The sequence below is a fragment of the Lepisosteus oculatus genome, chromosome 9 (assembly GCF_040954835.1).
Source record: "Lepisosteus oculatus isolate fLepOcu1 chromosome 9, fLepOcu1.hap2, whole genome shotgun sequence".
NCBI lineage: Eukaryota > Metazoa > Chordata > Actinopteri > Semionotiformes > Lepisosteidae > Lepisosteus > Lepisosteus oculatus.
In genome coordinates, this window is record NC_090704.1 from 3747959 (window position 1) to 3771108 (window position 23150).

At 46.2% G+C, this 23150-nt stretch overlaps 1 protein-coding gene across 1 annotated transcript in view; it reads right to left on the reverse strand.

The window, feature by feature from the left end:
- Nucleotides 1-1370: 1370 nt before the first annotated feature.
- Nucleotides 1371-23150, reverse strand: part of miga1 (mitoguardin 1) — a 30501-nt gene continuing 8721 nt past the window's right edge. Inside the window, exons 7-16 of the mRNA XM_006634683.3 lie at nucleotides 22795-22918; nucleotides 14305-14402; nucleotides 9317-9435; nucleotides 8699-8771; nucleotides 8199-8285; nucleotides 8016-8114; nucleotides 7086-7220; nucleotides 5009-5062; nucleotides 4654-4770; nucleotides 1371-2637 (exon numbers count right to left, since the gene is read on the reverse strand). Coding sequence (XP_006634746.2) covers nucleotides 2413-2637; nucleotides 4654-4770; nucleotides 5009-5062; nucleotides 7086-7220; nucleotides 8016-8114; nucleotides 8199-8285; nucleotides 8699-8771; nucleotides 9317-9435; nucleotides 14305-14402; nucleotides 22795-22918 — 1131 coding nt within the window. The 3' untranslated portion in view covers nucleotides 1371-2412. The remainder of the gene's footprint in view (nucleotides 2638-4653; nucleotides 4771-5008; nucleotides 5063-7085; nucleotides 7221-8015; nucleotides 8115-8198; nucleotides 8286-8698; nucleotides 8772-9316; nucleotides 9436-14304; nucleotides 14403-22794; nucleotides 22919-23150) is intronic.

The following is a 23150-nucleotide window of genomic DNA, read 5'->3' on the forward strand; positions in this document are numbered from 1 at the left end:
CCGGCTACCGGGCTGCAAAAACCCTTCTAGTGTTGCTTTCGAGGGTGCAGGTGCCTGAAAAAAAAAATCACGCACGCAACGATGTTCCTCTGAAACGGAATTTCGACGTGATTCATCTGAGCCTATCTTCTTGTAAAAGGTCTTTGCAGAAATAAAGGAATCTCAGAACTGCGCCTTTTCTATATTCTTTATTGAAGACCTCCCAGCTTTTCTATTTTTTTTTCCCTCGTTTATGGTGCAATAAAACAAGGAACTCGCTTGACTGGGAAAAGTTTTGGAATTACAGAAGCCTCATTGTGATCTTAAGAGGGACCTAAGGTGGTGTTTGACCTGCATCGTATGCCAATACTCGGCGAGTTCCTCTTCGTACACATCGTCAAAATTGATCATATTTCCTACAATTACGGGATTAGTTTCCTGTGCGCACACGATTTTCTGTAATTGTGTGATGCATTTCCCGACCGATCTTCACATTTAAAGCACCTTGCGTTCATGTCAGTGGCGACATGACGCTGCGCTGTACGAGGAATACCTTGCCTGTATTAAGAACAAATTAAGAGAACAAGAGAAGCTAACCAGCGAGATTGAGCAATCCAGACCATTCGTTTGTTAGTCGGTAGCTAAACCCATCAGAGTATCTGCTTCATCAACATGGCGGGGAACTTGCTCCACGCTTCCATGCGTAAATATCGGACTTCAATTCCCAGTTGTGCACGTCTGTGTAGTTTTCACCCGTGTCCCCTTGTTGGCGTTTCTTTGTAAAGCAGACACAAAATGGCAGTAAAAATACTCTTTCCAGAAGTTTTCCTCTCACCTCGACACTACCACAGTCAAAAACAATGTACTGTAAGTGAGGCTTGGCACTGAGTGCTCATTAGGTTTAAGAAGCGATCATATTCATTTGGCAAACGGGTCTTGTCTGGCACGTCAGCAAAAAAAACCTCATGACAGACATATCATAAACCAACCATTTCCCCAAAGAGTCACCCTGCTGTATTGTTTCGTGACTATCTGGCTTGAAGCCGACTTCTTACGAACACAAACAATTCTGGAGGAGAAGTGAATGTGGTCTTACTCAACATATCAAGTGGTGACATTTCTGTTATTTAAAGCCTAAATATTGCTTCCAAAACATTCTCTAGTCCTCCTGCTAAGAAGAGATACAACCCAATGATATCTTTGGCACATGTCAGCATATTCCATTCAAACTCCCCAAGTCTGTATACATACTTCCTACACCGGTGCATGCCAAGACAATTATGAGAGAGTTTAGTCTGAAGCCTGAACTGAATTTTCTTACGGTCCTCTGCATGTCCTCAACAAAACGAATGCACTTGATGGTTGGAAAAAAAGCAAAACCCCAAAGCCAGTTAACGTTTGTTCATTCTTTATTTGCAGACAATATGCACACAGGTCGTGAAAATTTCATTTTTACGCACAAGAGAAAAGTGCTGCTTATATACTGTATAGGTATATAAAAATAAAATTAACTTCGTTCTCCCTTGATCCATGATTCTACTTAACACCTCCTAAAAGGGATTTTTTGGCCTACTGTATTGTCTTGAAAACTCTTCTGGTCCTATAACTGCCTTCCCTTCTCCGAGTGATCATGCAGTACAACAGGGACTGCAGGGCCGACAATCTGAGTGACCACAGGCAACAGCGCCATGACCTCTCCCCACAGGCCCTCAGTCCACTGCTTGCTCAAACACCCCCAGAGGACCGGTGCAGCAGGCATGGCCAGACTCCCGGCGCCTCGTCATGTTTCTCAACCTTTCACGGAGAACAAAAAGCACAGCTGGATTCTGACTGAGTGCCTCTCCGCCTCCTGCTTTTTTGAGGAAAAAACTTAATCGGGAATATGGAAAACGGTGCCGGACAAATGCTAAAAATTCATAGCTTCCCAGGACATAAGTAAGGCTTTATATATATGTGTGTAACAGAAAGTAATGATACATTCACAGCAGCCCTGCTCTGCAGTATAAAAAGGCCAGCTGACGGTATTTGAAGATGAACAGTTCCAATGCAATCCCAGCATTATGAGGTCCAGTGTAGAGTGCCAATAGTAGTGTACAGAGACGTGCGTTACATCAGGCGGGTGCAGGGTGTTGAAATAAATGTTGTGACAAGGCAACATCAAGCAGCAGTGTGGCTTTAGGCATACAATCGTAGTACAGGATCAAATGTGTACAGCACAGCCCACATAGCCCACACAGGAAGCCAGAACTCACTTCATATTAACGTACGGCGGTCACTGGACAGTTGGGCAAATTCTACAAGGTGCTGCACAAATATTGCAAGTATTGACAGGACTAAAATAAATACGCCCACCAAGATGATACCTCCGCAGCGCTCGGAAAGTCCCAAGGTATTCCCACAGTAGCAGCTGACCGTCGTCCTTTCTCCCGGGGCTCACTGCACCCGGGCCTCCAGCAGCCCGCCCGCCAGCTCGCGGCCCGGCCCGCTCCCAGGCACGCAGCCGTTGACCCGCCTCAGGGAGTCGGCGCCCAGGTAGGCCAGGAGGAGCTCGGAGCGCCGGTGGAGCAGCTGGAGCACGTCCTGGGCCAGGCTGTCCACGCCGGAGTACCGCACCTTCTCCAGGTCGAAGATGTCCTTCAGGAAGAACAGAACCTGGTCCTGCGGGAGATCGGACAGCACGGGGCGTGAGCGGGACCGCGCAACGGCTCCCTGGGGTGGCAGCCACCCTCGGGAGCACAGCTCGCCATACGGCGGCGCCCTCCTATAGGGCCACAGCAAAGCTCTGGCCTGTCGTCTGCCAAGACGCAGACCGCAGACTCACAACAGAGCGGACACACAGGCCCCATCATGCTCTTGTCCGACAGCGTCTGGGCAACCGTCTCACGGTCACGATCAGCTTGACGCGGAGCTGCCCCTCCTTTCTGCCCACGCGGAATGGGCGCATTTCGTTTGTCCCAAGCAGCAGCGGACCGGAACGGAGCGGAGCGTCGTAGCGCCACGCTGCGCCCGTTCTGACGGAGCACGTGTTCGTGCGCCGTCCCTTTACACCGCGAGACACGATATAAAGCAGGAAAAACAAATAAACCCTCCTCCCAGCCTTCAATGTCAAGGAGTCACCCTGGCGCGTCACGGTCGGGGCACTTGCTTTACAGGCCTACAGAGGCCTATTCGTTAAGCCCGGAATGTAAAAGATGCTGTGCGGTGAGGACTAAGGCCCCCAATGAAAATCTGACACCATGTGCTGGAAGATTAAATCATAAACATACGAACATGACATCGGAAATTTGCTTTATGGGTTCACGCATGGCTAAATATTTCGACTTCGTTTTTTCCGGGCTGAACGGCAACAAGCAATTCAAAGAGGGTTAAGCCCATTTATGCTGTCGGCGCAAAACCAGAGAGAACCACGCCGAAGCACGCTGCACTCTGTGTCTACTGATCGTTTGGCTATTCATTCATCAAAAACACTTTCCTTGAATGTCCCTTCAATATGCAGAGAAACGCCGATGCAAAGATGCAATTTCTCAGAGGACAACATGTTTTGGCACCATTTTCGTGAGCCAGTCGACTGAATAAAAACGTTCTCGAGATGGTCCCGTAACTTCTGAACGAAGACGAAACGCTGGTTGGGAATGTGAATATCAGAAATGAATTACTACACACGCTCAGGGAGGATCTGGATGCTACAAGAAGCATAGCCACATATTACAGGGGATCTGTGCGATTTGGGAACGGTGAGCGAGGGGCGACTGAAACCTGCCCCTGCACTGGCAGCAGCATGACAATCCACCCCCCCCTAGTCTCGGCGGGGGCTCGTGGACAAGTCTGGAAGAAGTCACCCTTCCAGCACGTCATCAGTTCAGCAGCGGGGTTTTAGCCGTCCCTATTTTATAGTGTATTTGCCCTCCATTCATTAAGCCCAGCTCACTTTGTGTGCAAAACAAACTGCCCTGCGAGGGAGACAGACACGCCAAGTTTGAAACAAGCGCTCTGATCGTTGACTCACCACAGCAGCAATAAATACCATGATCCCCCAGTCCCTATTAGTGCGGTATTTTATGTTCCAGGGAAGATACTGACATGCCAGAAGGCTATGCAAAATATTAGCTGAAAACACTTGTGCATAATGAAAGGAACTAAAACGCCTTGACATCATCTTAGCCCAGTGACAGAAACCTGGCTTTAGCAGAGACGCACTAAATAAGTGGCACTTAGTAACACAAGCAATTTACATTCTGGATGTTTAACAGAACACGGTTAATTGCCTCCAGGGTGTCGGGTGAATATCACAGTTCACGCTCGGGGGCAAAATCATTTTCTCATTTTAAAATGCAAAGAATAAACCAGCACAGTCTAGTCTCTGTATTGTCTCCGACTGCTGCCAGCTGGCAGGAGATGATCAAGACTGGTGCTCAGAGGATCACCTGTGTGCAACGGTGTAGCTGAAGCCATTGAGTGCCAGGGACCGAGATGCATGAGCAAGCTTCACATACCGATTTTTTGAGCACAATAAAAAGGTCAAACACAAAGCACTACACCCAGGTTTTAATTCCACAGAGACCGTTTCAGCAAATGATAGTGATGCAGCAATAGGTAAATGCGGGGAACACAAACCTCACTGTCATCAGGAGAGCGATCATGAGTCAGACTGGCTGGAGACAGACGCTCACATACCTTGAAGAAGCAGCAGAAATCATGCAAAGAACTCTTTGGCCCAAGGAACCCCCAAGCCAGAACGGGGCTAATGTGCTCGCAAACGGCATAGAAGTGTGCAATGAAGCCATCCGGAACCTGTTCGCAAGACAGAAAGGAAGAACTCAGCGCCGAGTCGATAAGAGGTCATCTAGACAGTCGGCGCTTCCAAAGCTCAGCATACTGGACGTTAACCTCCACCCCCTGGTTTCTGCAGCTCTTGATCAAAAACACTTTGAAAAATGTTTTAAGGAATATAGTGCTGTGTCACGAGAGCTGGGGATACACTGCAATAGCTGGGAGATGCTGGGAGAGGAACTCTGCTCCTCATGGTTACCTTCATGTGCTGCCTCTTCTGCTTCAGCACTGACCAACAGCTGGAGGCCACAGCCTGGAAGCACACAGAAAACAGCCAGTGACTCAGAAAATAAGAAATAAGAGGCAGAGAGGTGGGACAGAAGATTATACTTCTGACAATTTGGCAGGTGTACTTTCCCATCTGAATTTCCAGGTTAATAGATAAAGGCATTTTGGGGGGTTCCGAGAGATCAAGAGGGCCTCCTACAATCCCATTTTATCCTGACTACCGTTCACCTGATCCCATGTGGGGAGGGGGCCCGACTTGTCAATTGGGTTACTTGCAATGTACAATTTTTACCTTTAAAGCGTGTATTGCGTTTGGCATGTGCTACTGGTATTACTGGCATGTTATCTTTCTTTTGCTTTCATGACAAAACCCTTACATAACACACAACCATGAAGAACACCACAACGAGAGCCAACATCCGTGTAACATTGTTAGAATTAGATCAGTCCCTTTTCTGATCCAGAAAAACAAATGAGACTACAGTGATGCCTCATTTTCAGGTCTTTCAAGTAATTTGTGATCTCACCTGCTGCTTGTTTAAAATGCAGCTACTAGAAAACAAAACCCAAACAGGGGGCACAGGTTACTCCTGTGATGGCATCACTGTAGTGGCTACAGGTGTGTCACAGAATTCATTTTAAAACTCTCTTACTCATATTGAAATCACAAAGTAATATGGCTTCCTGTGAACAGTGCTATACAAACATTATAATATAATATAATATAATATAATATAATATAATATAATATAATATAATATGCAAGCTACAGCATGTGTCTAACTTCCAGCCTGTACGATGGCAAACAGAAAACATTCCTGAGTGTTTCCTAATCAAGTCCCTGATCTGCACTTGACACCGAAAATTCTATGGACTGAGAAATCCTACTCACAATAACCAGATATTTCCTGTTATTTTGGGATCTTTATTCCTCAGATCCAAGGTGAAGTACCGTATATAAAGGCAAACCTTATTAGTGGAGCTAATAATGTATCATTTTCAACCTGACTGTCTCTGAATTCCTAGCTACTGTGTATAAACATCTGTGATGACAATACTGCTGATTACGTTGCATGTCACTGGTGAGTTTCAGGCCGAGAGATGGTCTGCAAGAGAAAAAGTTATTTCGACAGCGCATGCCAACCGCAGAACAAAATGCTGGTAACCAGAAATACTTCACATTTTTTGCTCACAGAAAAAAAACACAAATAGGAATTTGGAGCACCATCTTAAATACGTTAGCTCTCACTCACAGCCTGCAGCATTTGTATTCCCAAAGTTTTCCAAATAAGGCCATGAATAATCAAGACCAACCAATGCTCCTCCTTCACAGCAGTAGACAAAAAATCCTTTGCAAAAGCTTTCTTTGGCAAGGTACACTACCCACTGAACTAAATATACTTAGCTAAAATTGACTTAATGAACATAATGATCGTTAACGAGCTGGTTCATAAATCACATGACAAATCACAATAAACAAATGAAATATGCTGCCAACAGTGGCTATCAAAAGTATTCACCCCCCTTGGACTTGTTCACATTTTAATTGTGTTTCAAAATGGAACTATAATGTACTTAATTGGATTTGTTTTGCCACTGAGCAACACAGAACACTCTATAATGACAAGGTGAAAACAAAATTCTATAGATCCCCAAAAATGTGTTAAAAACTTAAAACTGAAATTAACTGATTGCATAAGTATTCAAGTTCAAGTTTCAAGTTTATTGTCATTACACTCATATACATGGTATAACGAAATGCTATTTAGCTAGCTCTCGGACATAAGTAGTACAAAGAGGAAAAAAACAACAATACAATTGTGTAACAAAAGAAAGACGGAGACAACAGGCAGTGTGCAAAAAAACAACAGGCAATGTGCAAAAAAACAACAACAGGCAATTCACCACCTTGGCACTGATTCATCTCAGTAGGCTCTGGTGCAAATCATCCACACCTGAAATCTGTGACCACTGGACAGTCTGGAAGCTCCCAGAACCAGCACATATACCCCTGGGGGCGAGAATAACAACCTTTCTGTACTACTTACTGTTTCTTTAAAGGAGCTGTTGAGCCAGCGGTTATTGACCACGTTCTGGATGGAAATCGGGGGGTTTTCTAAATCTTCGAAGGAATCCATCAAAATGAAATCCAGGACTATGTCATAAAAATTCAAATGTTTGACCTGCGAATGGACCATGCAAAAGGGCAAACAATTATATAATGTCTGGAGAAAAAAAAAACTATCCCTTGTCAGTGGGTAAAAGATACTGTAAATAATCTAGTCTAATTCACTACCTGTGCGCTGAATAGTTTTTGCACTGGTCAGTTTCAGTCACTATCTTACACAAAAGATATTACTCCTGTGGAATCAGTCCAGAGAACAGTGCCCAGCTACATTCTGAGGCTAAAAGGAAGGTCTTACTCTGTCAGGCTGAAGGAACTGAACATTTTCAGTTTGGAACAGAAAAGGCGATGAAGAAACGTAACTGTTCACAATCTTCAAGGGCACTGACCTTGAAGTCCAATTAAGTGGACTTCTTCAGAACGAACTGTGAAAAACTATGAACCAGAGGGCATAGGTAGAAACTACAGAGACGCGCAATTCAAACACTTCTTTACCCAAAGGGTTGTAGGAGTATGCAACATGTAACCCTGCCACGTTGTTGAAGGATGAGGTCCTGAGATCAGTTAGCTATTAATTATAAAAAAAGGATCTCAATGGACCAAATGCTCTTCCCTTGTTTAGAAAATTCTTTATGGCCTTTTTTTCTTTGTACAACTAACTTTTGAAATTCTCATGCTCAGAAGGACCCACATTTCTCAAAGGCATCTTCTCCTTCGTAACTTTCATTTGGCTCTTAAGCCGTAGATGTCACAAACCTGCACTTACAGGTGTTCAGCTTCCAGCCGGCAAGTTACTGCCCACACTCTCATTCCCTTTAAACTGGGGCCCGTCATCGCTCGACACTGGACTCACCCCTCGTGCGGCCAGCTCTGACTCGGTGTTCTCCCAGTGATCGGTGTGCTCCAGGAAACTCATCATTTCTTCAAAGACCTCTTCAAATCTCTTTGGGTTCTGTAAAACACAAGCCTCAGTCGTCTCACGACAGTACCTAGCCATTGCTGTGAGAACTGACGTCACTCCCATGCGGCACCATACCTTGCGTGCCTTTACAACGATGGCGGACAAAATCTTCTTCCCCGTCTCGGCCAGAAAAGCCCGAGTTGCTCTTTCGGAAAGAATGACCTGGGAAAGGGAAATGGCACTGGCAAAACAGATTTCCGAGGGACATACTGACACAGAGGTGCAGCAGTTAGCATTGCCATCTCACAGCGCTGGGGCTTCAATCCCAGACTCGGGGTGCTGTCTGCGTGGGGTTTGTATGTTCTCCCTGTGTTTGTGTGGGTATCCTCCCGCAGTCCATAAAAACATACCGGTAGGTTAATTGGCTACAGAGAAAACTGGCCCTGGTGTGTGTGTGTCTGTGTCTGTGTGTGCACTGTGATGGACTGGAGCCCCATCAGGATGTACCCTGCCTTTTGCCCAGTGCCTGCTGGGATTGGCTCCAGCTCCCCCCCCCCTTGGCCAACCCTGAACTGGATCAAGCGGGTAGAAAATGGATAGGGACACGCCCAGATAGAAACGGAACCCTGTATTACCTCACAAGCCTGGCGAACACAGTGTAGCTTCGCCAAGAAGTCCGTGTCTCCCAGACACTCCAGCATCTCGGTCCTGAAAGGAAACAATGTGCTCAGGTCTCCCCCAGCCACACGGCAACAAGACGCGTTGCAGAAAAAAACGAGAAAAACTGCATTACTGTACATTTTTTTGGGACGACTCACATTTGGGTTCCCGTCTAGTGGCTGCACTGAAGTGTTTGTCTTTCTAGTTCTGACTGAGGGTTCGCCTGCGATTGTGCAAGTTGGATGCAACACGTCAGTGGCAGACGAAAGCCCATTATGATTATGAATTCTAAACTGTAGTGGAAGAAAAAAAAAATAACCACGTCTTGCCATCCTTTATTTTCCTGATCACGGATGAACTCAATCTGCGCATCACACGGCAGAGAGGCGCACTTCACAAGAGCCAAACGGAGTCATCTCATCACCGGCTTTATTACCCTTTCGTGGTCAGAAAAGAGCTACAAGGTTTCCAGAAAGGAAGTCAGGGAAGTTCGGCGTGATAAAATGAGAGACGCCTGCAGGACGCACGCTGATGGAAGGTCGCGCGCGCTGGAGTGACTCGCCGGGGCGCAGCGGCGCGGCGGCGGAGCGTACCTCAGCACCCTGCAGGAGATCTGGCCCTCCTCGGCCAGCCGCAGGGCATCCTCGTACAGTGGGTAGCGGCAGAGGGACCCCAGCGCGCAGGCACCCCGCAGGTCCCGGTGCTCCGACAGCTGCGGCGCATGCAAAAGAGAACAGCGGCACGGCCCGTGGCGTGAGAGCAGAGTCGGATCCGGCAAGGCAGGGGTCACTCATTCTGTAGGACAGACTCGGGCATGGAAATGCACGACGTGAGCACAAGGGTTAGCGAACCCGTGCGGATGAGGATGGCAACACTCGGGGGAGAACATACCGTATAAAACTGAGGACAATAAACACTTGTCTAGCGTTGGCGCCTCTGCAAGAGAGTTTCCTTTCACAGCAGTGAAGGCAGGCTCAGCACGCACCAGGCCTCCCGCCTGCACTGGGGAACTGCGCGCGCACCCGACGAACCGACTGAAAGGGACAGCGATCTCCGCTCACTTTTGGTGGCGGAAAACACGAGCCCCGATTTGCCGAATCCAAGCTACGCAGGAGGTACCAAGCACCACTGCCAATCGGGAGGTACAAGACATCCCTGCGCATTGAAAAGCACAACCCCAGCTGGGAACTGGAGTCTTGCGGTTGAATTCCCTCCACCCCCTTCCCGCTCAAGCTCATACTAGACCATGGGGGCAAGACAAAGAAAGGGCGTGGACCAAGAGGACACTGTTCACCCGTGATCCTCAGAGTAACATGTGCATCACACGTATGAAACGACCTGCACAAAACGGTATTACAAGTAGCAAATTCCACTCAGGGCTGCTTCAATGCCATTCCAACTATCACTGACCCACTTCAGCTCTCAGGTCTGTGCATTTTCCTCTGGAATTCCATCTTATCTGCATTCCAGGCCTTTATCAGCAGGCTGCCATTAGAACACAACTATTATTACTTCACAGTCCCTCGGTGTGAGAGGGGTCAGCCTGCCTGGGTCTCTTCTCCGTGGCTCAGGATCTGCGCCTGTGGCTGGAAGGTTGCCAGTTCGTATCCCGCAGCCGGCAGAGGAATCCTACTCCGTCGGGCCCCTGAGCAAGGCCCTTCACCCCAGCTGCACCAGGGGCGCCGTATAAATGGCTGACCCTGCGCTCTGACCCCCAGCTTCTCTCTCCCTGTCTGTGCGTCTCATGGAGAACAAGCTGGGGTATGCGAAAAGACACATTCCTTATACAAGGAATTGTATAGGGCCAATAAAGTGATCTTGCCTGATATCGACGAACAAGGTAAGGCTTTTGGTCAAAGTATGGCGTGACGCAGAACAGCATCGAGAGCGATGAAAACGATCTAATCCTGAGCATCTGCCACAGATTTTCCAAGTCATGATAGATCTGGCCGAGGAGGAGTCTTCTGGCCTGCTACCACCGCCAACCTGTTGGCCGACTACCTTTTCTCTTCAGAAGCAACCCATTAACTCAGGGATCACATTTCTTAACCAGAATCCCATGGGGAGATCAGTACACAAGAAGAGTGAAAGACGTCCAGTCAACGACAGACCCGAGACGTCACGCCCCACCTCAGGAGCTCAGACGCAGGCCGTCTAGGACTGAATCTTCGGTACTATTCAGCGGTGCACGTGACAGGCAGCTAGAGGTTACCTGTGGAAGCACGCCGGTCTACAAGGTGAAATGTGGCGGTCTGGCAGATGAGTCGTTCCCAGCCCTGGTCCTGGAGCAACGCTGTACGAGCTGGTCTTCACTCCAGCTGAGCCCCAAATCTCCAGCGCTCACTGACGGAGATTTTATGTTGGGGCCAGAGGAGTTTGCCTAGACTTTCCGTTCTCCCCCGTGTGCGGTCACGGAGTTTGTGGCTGTGAGCGTGTTATTACAATTTTGGGTGGGCATGACAAGAAACAATTGGCGATTCTAGATTTACCGACACGGGGATAGTTTGCAAATCAGAGGGGCCCATTTGGCCCAGACAGCTTGTTTGGTTTCTAGTAGGCAGACGGATCCAGGGACCCTGTCCATCCGTTTCTTCAAGGAAGCCAGAGTGTCAGATTTGATCGCATGGCTGGGCAGCTTGCTCCAGGCCTCCCCGTCACCCATTGAGACTGAGCGATCGCAAACTACGGCTTTCCTTTAAAATCTACCACTTAAGAACTTAAAAAAAAGATTTTGGTACGCCCGCAGAAAAGCAGTTAAACGCAAGGAAAAAAAAAAACAAAAGGACACGAAGGTGAACATGTGGTTCTGATATTGTAAATGCTAAGAATTCTTATCTCAGCGTTAATATATATCCTCTGTGGCCTAACCAAAAAACCCTCCGATTTTAATGACTGCAACATGTGCTCCACCGCTGGCCTGACTGAGACTCCCAGGTCTGGATCAAGGGAGGTAGGATTTAGTGAGGCTGAGGACGAGCTCAAAGAAAGTCAGCTCCCATTCTGTTCGTTTTATGACAGCTGCAGTTTATCACCCCCGTCAGCTCGTTCCTCTCTGTCAAGATGGGGAAGCACGCTGGTCTAAAAGGTGAAATACAGCAGTCTGGCAGATGAGTCGTTCCCAGCCCTGGTCCTGGAGGGACGCTGTATGAGCTGGTTTTCACTCCAGCTGAGCTCCAAATCTCCAGCGCTCATTCGACGGCGATTTTGTAATTAACTGATCTGCCTGCTTGTTCAGACTTTCATTTAACTTGTTTCTTTGTTCAATCCTGGCTTGTCAAAAATACTAGACCGAGCTGTTCCCCAAATTGCTAACTGTTATTTCTAACTAAGCCCCTCGTACTAGTCAATTAATTGATGATAAAGAGACACGGGTGGGAGGGGTCATGTATCAGACACACCCACAATGAGAGTTTTTCCTCTGCAGTCGTGCTCTTGATTAGATTGCAGGCATGAATGAGGGCATTAAACTCAGATATCGGTATGAAGTTGATATCGATTAGAAAACCCATTCAATCTTTTAAAAACTGAAATATGCACCCAAAACAAAAAACTGAAACCATTTAGCCTGTGATTAAGAACTGGCAAAAACCAAAAGAGAGCTCCTCCAACACCAGGTTTGGGAACCTCTTTCTCTTCCCTATTCCCTTTATAAACCAACGCCTTTAGGAGCAGGCATTAAGCCGAAGACCAACAACAGAACAAATCGTGGGTTGGAAAAAAAATCCAAAATAACAGATAAATACTTTACATCTAATGTATCCCAGCTGTTTACTTTAAATGTCTGGGATCTTACGTGAAGCACAAACCCAAATCGGACTCATCAGGGGCCTATAATGGAAGATGTTGAACCATCCAGGACTAAGAGAATCCCTAAGAACTTGCACTACACCTGCTCGAGTGCAGGAAAGGTAGGACTGACCCCATGATTCCCAGGCTGGTTTATTTCCTCCCCCGTCATGCTCCTCCTGCCGTGTCAGATCGACCGTTATGCGTGAAGATACGAGGTGAGGGCCTATCCTGTAAATAGACGAGCAGCTGCGACAACACATCAATTCAGGGATGACAAAAAAAAAAAGAGCGTCTCTGAACGCGGGCGTCAGCTGCTGCCTCCCGAGAGTCAGAATTCCAAGTCCCCAACACACTTCTCCGATTCACAGCAAACGGCAGAAGTCTGTGCTAGTTTTGATGGTGTCCAGCCACACTGACTCTTCTTAGCTACCCTGTCCCCTGCATTGCTGGTACAAACCAAAGCAAGCTGGAGTCCTGGCTGTGAGGTGGTGAGAGTTCTGTTTTAGTGCCCCTGTGTCACTCAGTGGAAGCCTGCAACAGCGCAGCTGCTGTGCTCAAGGCAGCTGCTCCCAAATATCTGCGGTCTCAAGAGCGGTAGTCCCTCACATTGCTGACCACAGGCTTCCTCTACTGAGACTTGATCCTTTTTCGGCAGGGCACTGAGAAACAGAACAGCCACCGGCTGATGGATACTACTGTCTGCAAGATCTGACCGTGTCCTGAAAAACTGACCAAGTGATCCCATTTTTTAAAAACAAGCCTACGGTTTAGTTATTTCGTTTTTTGCTTACCCGCAAGCAGCGATATGGATTGGCATTTCTGGATGAGACATTAAAATGATGCAGAATCTTAGTGACAAAACCCCCCAGAAATAAAGCAATGCAGGTGAAGTGCCTGATGGTCAGACTCATGGAGAAATAAATGACAGAACTGAGCCAGTATTCTACCATGGCTGACAGACTCCCACCTGATAAACCATCCCTCTCTTTTTAATATTATTTACACAGAAAGAAAAGAAGATTATATTGTTCGTTCTTCCCAACATCGATTGTTTGTTAACTTAATACACAGCTGGGCCACAATTTTCATTTCGAAAGGTGCATCATGGAGCACTATAAACAACTGAAGCAGACACGTCGTGGAGTGACTGGATGCAGCCACATTAGGTTAAAAAAATGTGTCAACGAGATAGTCATGGGAAACGTTGAGGGCTGCATGCATGCCCCTACAGAACGAAAATGGAAAACGAAAGAAAAACGCTTATACTGCATCTTGGAATCACTTTTTTTTCCCCCAAAAAGCTAAAACTTCAAAAACCTTACAGGGATCACAGAGTCAGAACACCTTTTCATGTCCAGTTCCATGTTTCCACGTGTTACTGTCCGTGTCAGCAATCTTAATCTGGCACTGGGTTAATTATGAAGTGACACTGCTGGCCTCCGCACTCAAGTGATGGTCCAGATCGCCGCTGATGTATTTCCCAGCGTTCAGAGAACTTCAAGCAGCAGCCAAAACAGAGTGCGTTTCGTCTCCAGGTCCTTTCCCTTTCCCAAATTCAAAGCAAAGCGGAATATTCAGCACATTTTCTACAAAACCACAAACTATTTCCGCTGTCCTTGACCTCATGCGTTAAGGTCAGGCAACTTGCCTTCCTGTCACAAAGAGGAAGTATCTGCAGACACATTCATTAATACCTTTCAAGACCTCAGGGCGTCTTTGAACTTGTTTAAGCGCTCAGTGATGCAAGCTAAGATTCATTACCGTCTCCCTGGGACCCTGCGCTCAGTCTTACCTCAGCCGCCGATACGAAGGAATCTGTGGACGCGATGCTCAGAGTGTCCCTCAGACAGAAGTCGTCATCCTCTCGCACCGTGATGTCAGTGTTTTTATCTTTAAGACAACAAAAGGCATCTTAAAGATCGGAAATACCGACATGCTGCAGGGCAAAACTCAACAGCAACACTGCGATTAAAAAAAAAAAACCTACACTGATTTCATATTTTTTGCTGCGCCTGTTAAAAATGTGAGCAGGAAACATGTCGGTAAGATCAAGAGTGTCCACATAACATTTAAACCCTGAAAATGAGCCGCCAGTGAGGGCAGCAGGGATTTCCATTTAGCTTAAGGTAAAGTCATTAACTTTCTCATGTTCGAAACATTTGAGAAATGAGTAGAGGGAAAAAAACAAAACACAGATCACATCTGAATCTGTCACATCTTGTCCATTTTAAGCTGTGCTTTGGCTTCTTGATTACTTCATTAAAAATGTAAAACGTTTGAGAGATTCGTTCTGATAAAAGCTTTTCTCTTACAGTGCCTGTAGCACTGTGGTTTACACAAATACATGCAGTATCGAAAGCTGCTGGCCTCAAGCTGTTGAATGAGGAAATAAGATCGCAGTGTTTGGTGGACGTTAAGATAATAATGTAACAGACTGGGAGAGGAGAGATAATGGTCTCATTAAAGCTTAAAAATAACCTTATTTTCTGTGCACATTTGTAACCAGAAGAGGTTAAGAGTCTTGAGGCTTCAGCTTTCGAAAGACACAAGCAGAGGTTCATTGCACACTTAATAGAAAAAAAAAAGACTTTCAGTGTGGAATTAACCTTTACTCATTTATTTTAGATCTGCTGGCCTGCTTGTGGCTGGCTTGCCCAACGTACAATTTCACCAGTTTCTGCGGTTTGCGCCGACGTCCATTCAACTTCAAAATGAAAGGTTTACATGCCGACTTTGTCACTCTAGTAAAAGCTAAATAAACCACGAAAAAAAAGATGCAATGCTTCAAAATCACATGAAATTACAATAGAAAACCTGGAGAAGTAAACAGTATGAACCTTGCTGGGGATCCTTCATTCTTGATGGGAAAACTAGTGGCTAGTAGCTATCCAGCAGACCTGGATCCCCAATTTCAGGTCCTCGCGTGTCAGTCAGTCATCACTTATGCTCCATTTCAGTGGGAGCTGTCTAGACTGAAACGCAATGTTACAGTTCAAGAAATGAAACAAGTCAGTTCGACTTGCCCAGCCTCATCTTCCTGTCAACACGAACCCATGATGGAAGCTAATGAAAAGATGGGAGATGAAGCCATCGGTCAACTGGGGATCTGCACGGCTCTTGTGGAACTAGGGCTGCTGTTTTATTTTGTCTGGGAGGACCACATCAATCCTCAGAGCTTATGGCTCTCATCACACCGCAACATGAATTTCTGCTTTATTTCAATGTCAACTCTCCCAGGCTGGCCACTTCACAGCTCCTGCTGAAGCTGCTCTGCTTAAATCTGGTGTGTCACTTTGCCTGTTGTCTGGTGTCTGACACAAACCCTGTGATTGATGGCCTCTGTTTCCTCTCAATATCACCTTACAGCGAGCTAATGTCACTCCTATCAGTTACTGTGGCTTGGCTATATTAAGAACCTCTCAGAAGCTAAAAACAGCTGAATGCCAGTTTGTTCAATGGAACCGTTTACTCATCGATTACATATAACTTTCTTGTGACTCATCTCAGGGGGTCCTGTAGGTTCGTCAGGAATTTTCACACTTTCTTCAGCAATTTGCAAAATTTTAAAACGTAAATGTGTCACCTCAAAACGATCTAGGGCGTTTCTGCGATTTAGGGGTGAATATAATCAGTGGTGCTGCCTTCAGGTTGTTTACACTGCTCGTGTCAGTATCGTTTGGGGATGATGCAGAAGAAAAGGCCAAAGGCCAAAGAAAAACATGGATTTCATTTTCATGTTCATAGCCTATGCTAGAAGTGAGTGGCCAACAAACCAAAGAGCTTTAACAGTCTTGTTTCTCTACCAGCTGGAATGTCTCCATGCTACCACCAGTATAAACGATCTACTCGGAATTATTTTTATGCCCTGTAAAAGAACACATTTGTTCCTTACCGTATAAACACTGAAGGTCCTAAGAGGTTAGCTCTAACACCACAAAAAAAATACAGTATTCTTCAAAGTTTTCTCATCTGAAGACTTCAAGAGCAGAATGAGCTGTCTAAGCAGCTCTGTGAAGGATTAAGGTACAGACAGTCCCTGAAGAATTTAACTGTAGCTCCAAAAACACTTAATCAGGCCAGAATGAAGACAGGCAGACTTGGATTTTGAGCAAAATGCATCACGTCTACAGGGGTATTTAAATTGTTTTTCATCAGACATTCTTGGGCCGCTCTTCAGCCTTTTTAGGGATTTACTTGGTAGACCTCAGAAGAAACAGAATACATTCCTTAATTTGAAAAGGTACCGATTTCGTCGCACCTCACCAATTAAACCACGAGCCAATGGACTGCCAGCATCAAATTCCTGTCATGAAGTCATTATGAAGCAGCAAACTGCACGACTACAGCAAGCGCTCTCCAACTGCAGTGTCTCTGGCTGATTAACAGATACCAGGAGCACACAAACAATCTCGGGTACGAGACGCTTAACTGTGTGGTAAAGTCAGTTTCGAAGATCCCCGAGCAGCAGTCTTCAACCTTGGTTCTAGAGGAACTTTGTCATTTTGGGTTTTCAGTCTTACTGGGCCCTCGATTACTGAGGCGAGCTGACTGCAGGAACGCAGACAGTAGTGCTCTGTTATTCCTCAGCTTACTTATTAAATGGCTGCTCCCTTATTTTTGTCCAAACAACTTCACAGTTAACTAATTACCGAGGAAGAGATACAGCTGGAAATGGAACTGTGTCCAGCACTCCCACAATATCGGTTATCTGCAGAGGATGCTTCCAGAATAAAGGGCGTTTTGAAACCCACAAATTAAAAATTTACTCCATCTTACCCCTTTAGAGTTGAAAAAACATGTTAAAAACAATCATAAACAAATACAGATCAGTTAGCGTTAGGTGGGAATATAGTCATATTATAATCATATAATCATGATCAAGTATAATAAGCTGAATCAAGAGTTCAGCTGGAAATAGCAAGAAACTTCTAAGGGTAAAGATATTCCCCCTCTGCCACAACCATTCTGGTCCCGAAGATTGTGTCTTCAGGCTTTCTTTCCATCTCTTACTCAACTAAACCCTCAACAAGGTTAATCAGCTCATTAGCAACTTAAACTGACCAATTTAACACCTTCCCCCCACTCTCTGGGTCTTGCTGCTTTGAAGAGACCTGAAAAACCTCTGAACTCACTGGCTATCGAGGATCACAACTGGTGACCCTCACTGCAGGGTGGAATACGGATTAACTTCATCACAGCACGAGGGTGTGAGAGTTGAGAATGAACTACCGAAACATGTTGTTGTAGCAGATACCCTGGGTTCTTTCAAGAAATGGATGAAATTAGATACTTGGATGGATCGGCAACTAGCAAGTGTGATAGGCAGTTTAAACTCCCATTGTATCGTGAAGGAAATACCCTAAGAAAAGACAGAACCAGAGTCAGCAGGTCCTGAGTGAAGACAAGCTCAGAACAGTCCCCTCAGTGGAAGTCAGTCAGTCCAATATACTTCGAGAAGACAGTGAGGAGAAGCTCTAGCTGACTGAATGTCACCTGCTTCTGGAAGAATCCCACCACATAGCTCTCATGCGCTCGGATAACTCAAAGTACTGAGGCTCAAATAACACACCAGCAGGACTGTTCTGCCAGGGAGCAGAGCAATCAGCATGTTCTAAATTCACTACTTCTAGAGGAAAAACAAAACTAGGATCTGTAACATGCAGCATGTTTTAGATCATCAAAATATTGTGACTTGTGAATAATTTTAAGCAATGAAAATTAGATGAGACGTGACTCCTGACTTCAGAACAGTCAGATCTTATATTGTTTTCTTTACAGCCAGTGGTCTGAAAGATGCATGTTCTTATCTTAATGGAAACCCCAGCCACAGAAGCAGCACTGCACACAATTATTAGATCGTTATTCCCCGCAGTGAAGCTCAATCCGAGTCCCAATGTTTCAGATTAACCTCAAGCAATTGCAGCCATTTCTGATTATCCTCAGTCTCATCTTGCACTCAGGAGACATGTGAAGCATCGAAGAGGGACACTGAAACTGACAGTAACTACATGCTCTGCACCTTGGGGGTGTTAAAATGTGGGGAATCTTTCCCATTCTTTGACCTAACATTCCAAATTACAAAACTAAGAAATCTTCAGTACCAAAGTTCCACAACGATTGTGTGCTTTCATGTATCATTACATCAGTTTTTGCTATAATAGGGATGAAAAGTGCTCTAAAAACTCAATAAAATGAATCATACTTTATGCCAGGCAGAAAAATATCAAGGACCCCACTTGAGAGAAACTTCATGTTTGCCATTTGGATATGTTTTGCAGAAAGAACTTTCCCTCTTGTTAAAATAAAGATGGCAGAAGCATGTGAGTTTTGGAGTGCAGACCCGTTGCAAATTATTTTGGACAACAAATGGAAAATTGGGAATAGGACTATCTAGAAAAGGTTTGGTGAACTTACAGATTACACACAAAATAAAAAAAAAAGAATTAGCGAACAGACATCGAACAATGAATTTCAATCCACAGTCCTAGTTACTCATCTAAGTTATTGATGTATATACAGTCACACATAACCATTCTGGACAGCAGCAGGAGACACTTCTTTCCACACTGGATGATGTCACCCGTTCTATCTGTTCTGGAACCTTTATATTCTTATGACCTGACCTAAACACAAGATAAAGACTCACAATTTAATATTTATGATGAAGTGTGCTTTTAAGACGCACAGCGTGGTTTGTGTAAGTGTGCCACAAATGCCAAGTTTCTACATAGGCTGCCTGTAGATGACACTATTTCTATTTTACCTATTAATGCCTGGAAGACGGATGCAATGCTCTCATTTCAGGCTGACGTCCAAGTGCCCCTTTCAAAGACTGAAGGGATAAGAACAGCATCTGCTGTCAAAGGTACAGATGGGTAACTGCGGTGCTCAATTGCCATGCAAGACACTGCAGCCAGTTCTCGAAAGACTCAGATTAATGTGAATAATATGATTTGACAGCTGAGAAAGGTCATGTATAAAAAGCGCTCGGGCAGTTTGCTAGTGAATATCTACAGGACTGGAGCACATATGAACCCAGCTCCAGGAAAGACGCAGACAACATGAACAGGGGGTTAAGGGCATCACCGCAACACACAGAACCCCCCTCAGCAGCAAAATATTTTTTTGAAAGAGTTTGCATGGTCACTACTATTCATGAAAGGGCCTTGCCTTTTTTTCCCCATGAGTCATGAAGGCTTGAGAGCCTAAATGAATTCATGATGCGAGGTGAATGTTATGGGAGGGTGCTGCGTTAGTCTGGGCACTGCGTACGTGTGCAGTTCTTGTGTGTTTGAGAACACAAGAACAGTCACGAATGAGGGGAGGCCACTCACCCTGTCCAGCCTCTCGGGCAGTTAGCAGTTAGTTGATCTAAGGATCTCATCCAGCTGTTTCATGGGCTTCACCAATATGGCTGGTTCGCTAGCTAATAACGGAAGCCATACTCCCTGTATGGAACAAGCAACCCAGCCATGATGTCAAAGCCAGTCCCCTGGCTCTTATGAAGAAGCAGCAGGATGACAACCACAGGCCAATTAGCCCCTTGCACCTGAGCGAGCTGAATGGGCTCGTCCCCTCTCATGGCCTCCCACTCCACTGGATCGCGCAAATAATAATAATAATAATAATAATAATAATAATAATAATAATAATAATAATAATAATTGCTTACACTTATATAGCGCTTTTCTGGACACTCCACTCAAAGCGCTTTACAGGTAATGGGGATCCCCTCCACCACCACCAATGTGCAGCCCCACCTGGATGATGCGACGGCAGCCATAGTGCGCCAGAACGCTCACCACACATCAGATATCGGTGGGGAGGAGAGCAGAATAATGAAGCCAATTCATAGAGGGGGATTATTAGGAGGTCATGATTGGTAAGGGCCAATGGGAAATTTGGCCAGGACACCGGGGTTACACCACTACTCTTTTTGAGAAACGCCCTGGGATTTTTAATGACCACAGTGAGTCAGGACCTCGGTTTTACGTCTCATCCGAAGGACGGCGCCTGTTTACAGTATAGTGTCCCCGTCACTACACTGGGGCATTAGGACCCACATGGACTGCAGGGTGAGGTTGTTGAAGAGGAACCGCAGACAGGCTACCTAAGAATCCACAGACAAAGCAATGCCCGATCAGAGGCAGGCAAGCGATTTTAAAAGTATTCTCCCCCCACCGGTGGGCCAGCCCTCTGGAAAAGGAATCAGCGAGTCTCCGCTCCGGAAAGGGGTCTCTGTCCCTGGAAGCTTCCAGGGCTCCCTGCTGCAGGGCTCTTTGGGATTGGCAGCCGCCTCGTTCTGCTGAGGTAAGTGACGGACACGAATGCGAGTCCGTGGCTATATTCGGCTCCATGTTTTCTTGGGACAGACCGGCAGGGTAGCCTGGCACAGCGCACAGTGCTGCCCTCTGGTGACGATCAGGGGGAAAGAGAATGGGCAGGGACCGGTGGCCTCCACACCTGCACGGAGGTGGCAGTGGGGTCACAACAGCCGCCTGAACACACCTCACACGTCACTGTATGCGAAGCGGTGGGCTGAAACCTGCTTATTAGCCGTTTTTCTGGGAAAAGACAAAGGCCCAGTCCCAGTACTCACTGGGCGATACACACGGGATATTCTGTAGTGGAGCCAAACACGGAGAGCACAACACAGACGAAAATAATCAATGCATACCAGATCAAACCCGACGTACTTATTTAGGCTCCATACTGCCATGCTGTTAGAGGTCATTGAGAAGACTTTGATTTCTACCGGTTAATTCACTCTGTACTGCACAATAGTCAGCCTGATGAGGAACAGGACTGATACTGAGTCTCTCCGGCAACCCATCCAGTTATAGGGTGCACCAAGTCAGCCTGCAGGCTGGCAGCCAGAACACAACAACTACAGGCACACAGCCTTTCTGCTGGGAATGAGTGTGAATGAATTGCCCTTTTGTCAGGCATATGTGCTAAGCGACAGGTGGAGCAGTTGCAAAAATGTTCGCTGTCCTCGGTTGTTTGCTGGTTCCCGTGTGGGCCTGTTACCAAGGGTCCCGTCTGATTCCAGAGCTCGCCAAGAGAGATTCAGACATGTCTGATATTTCTTGAAACAGCCTGCCATTACAGCAGGGGTCTGGCAAACAGCCTGTCATAAGCAACAGGGGGATTACAACTGGTCTGAAAGACCCAGCGCGGGTTTAGATCCACGTTTCACGGAAGCAACGCCGAGAGCCTCGCGCTTGTCGCGCGTTGTCTTCCTCAGTCTGACAAAGACACAGCGAATCTCGCCAGTAACGGTCTCGGACAGGACGCTACACGCAGGGGCCAGTGTGACTGCTGGGAACGCAGCATAAACAGACAACACACAGACACCAGATTTAGTCCCACCGCCCGCGCGGAAACTGAAAGGGTGCAGCAAAATCTATTTTTATTTTTCAGAGGCAGCAGTTCCGAGGCAGAGCTGTGAGGGGTCACTAAAATAGCCCCACAGCTGGTGCGGGAGCTACAGTAACCACCCGTTTCAAAATTCAGAAGGTAGGGATCACAGTTCTGCAATAGGAGGGCCTTAGATGACCTAGGTGGGACTTCAGACTAAAGATTGTAAAATGTGCAAAATATTGTTATACTGACCTGAGAACATAATGCTCATTAATTTAGCTTCTGCCTCTGGTGAAACGTCTACAATTGAGGGTTTCTGTATCCTGCCTCTTGTTTATACAGGGCTTCCAAATGTCATTTAAAACCTTATTGATTGACCCCCTAACACCGATACTACAGCAACACAAGCGTAGATCTCTTTACAGTTTAAAGAAATCAGCCCTCTTCTCCTAGGACATTCACCTCAGTGATAAATGATGCATCTTAAACACACAGACAGAGCATTCTTGTAAAATCATGCAGAAGAAGCCAAGCCAGGCTCAAACTCTCCAGCACACAGTTAACTCAAATGCCTCGGACATTTTGTGCTGTCACAGAGCAGACTTTTATGAGCACCAAATGGCTAACACATTTTTACACAGCTTCCTAACTATTTTTCAAAGAGTCATTTTACACCAGGCAAGGAGCCTATGGATTAACGGGAGTTGTTTTTACCTCTTTATATCGGACTGTGTAAGTTGGGTATTTTAGTTACATATATTTAGTTAAGACACAAAAAAGGAAGAATAAAGGGCTAATTAACACCTGAGAACTGTGTAATGCTCCCGCAGTTTCTGCCCTAGCTCTACCAAAGCTCCTCTTCAATGTTTCCCCCTAAAGGACACAGTCAAGACGCGCTGTTCTGCGACCACACAATTACCGATGTCATTAGCGAGAGAAGAGGGGTCTGAGGATCCCAGAGTGGCCTCGAATTCCTCCTGCAGGCGGTAGGCTCTCTGCAGCACGGACTCCAGCTTGTGGATGAACTCGGCACTCATGATGTCCTGTGGAGAGGGAAACGCACTCGTCAGCAACACCTAGGGCAAAAGCACAGCAGTCGCCAGGACCAGTCCACCCGGAGGGTCTCCTGAACGGAAACCCAAGACACCTCAAGAACAGTGGTTCAAACCCCAGGAGAAGTACTGTGCAAGAGCAACTATAATTTTGCAGAGTTGTTTTTATTTCATTAAGAGCATATGACTCTTCAGGACTGACACAGAAGCGATTTTCTTTTGC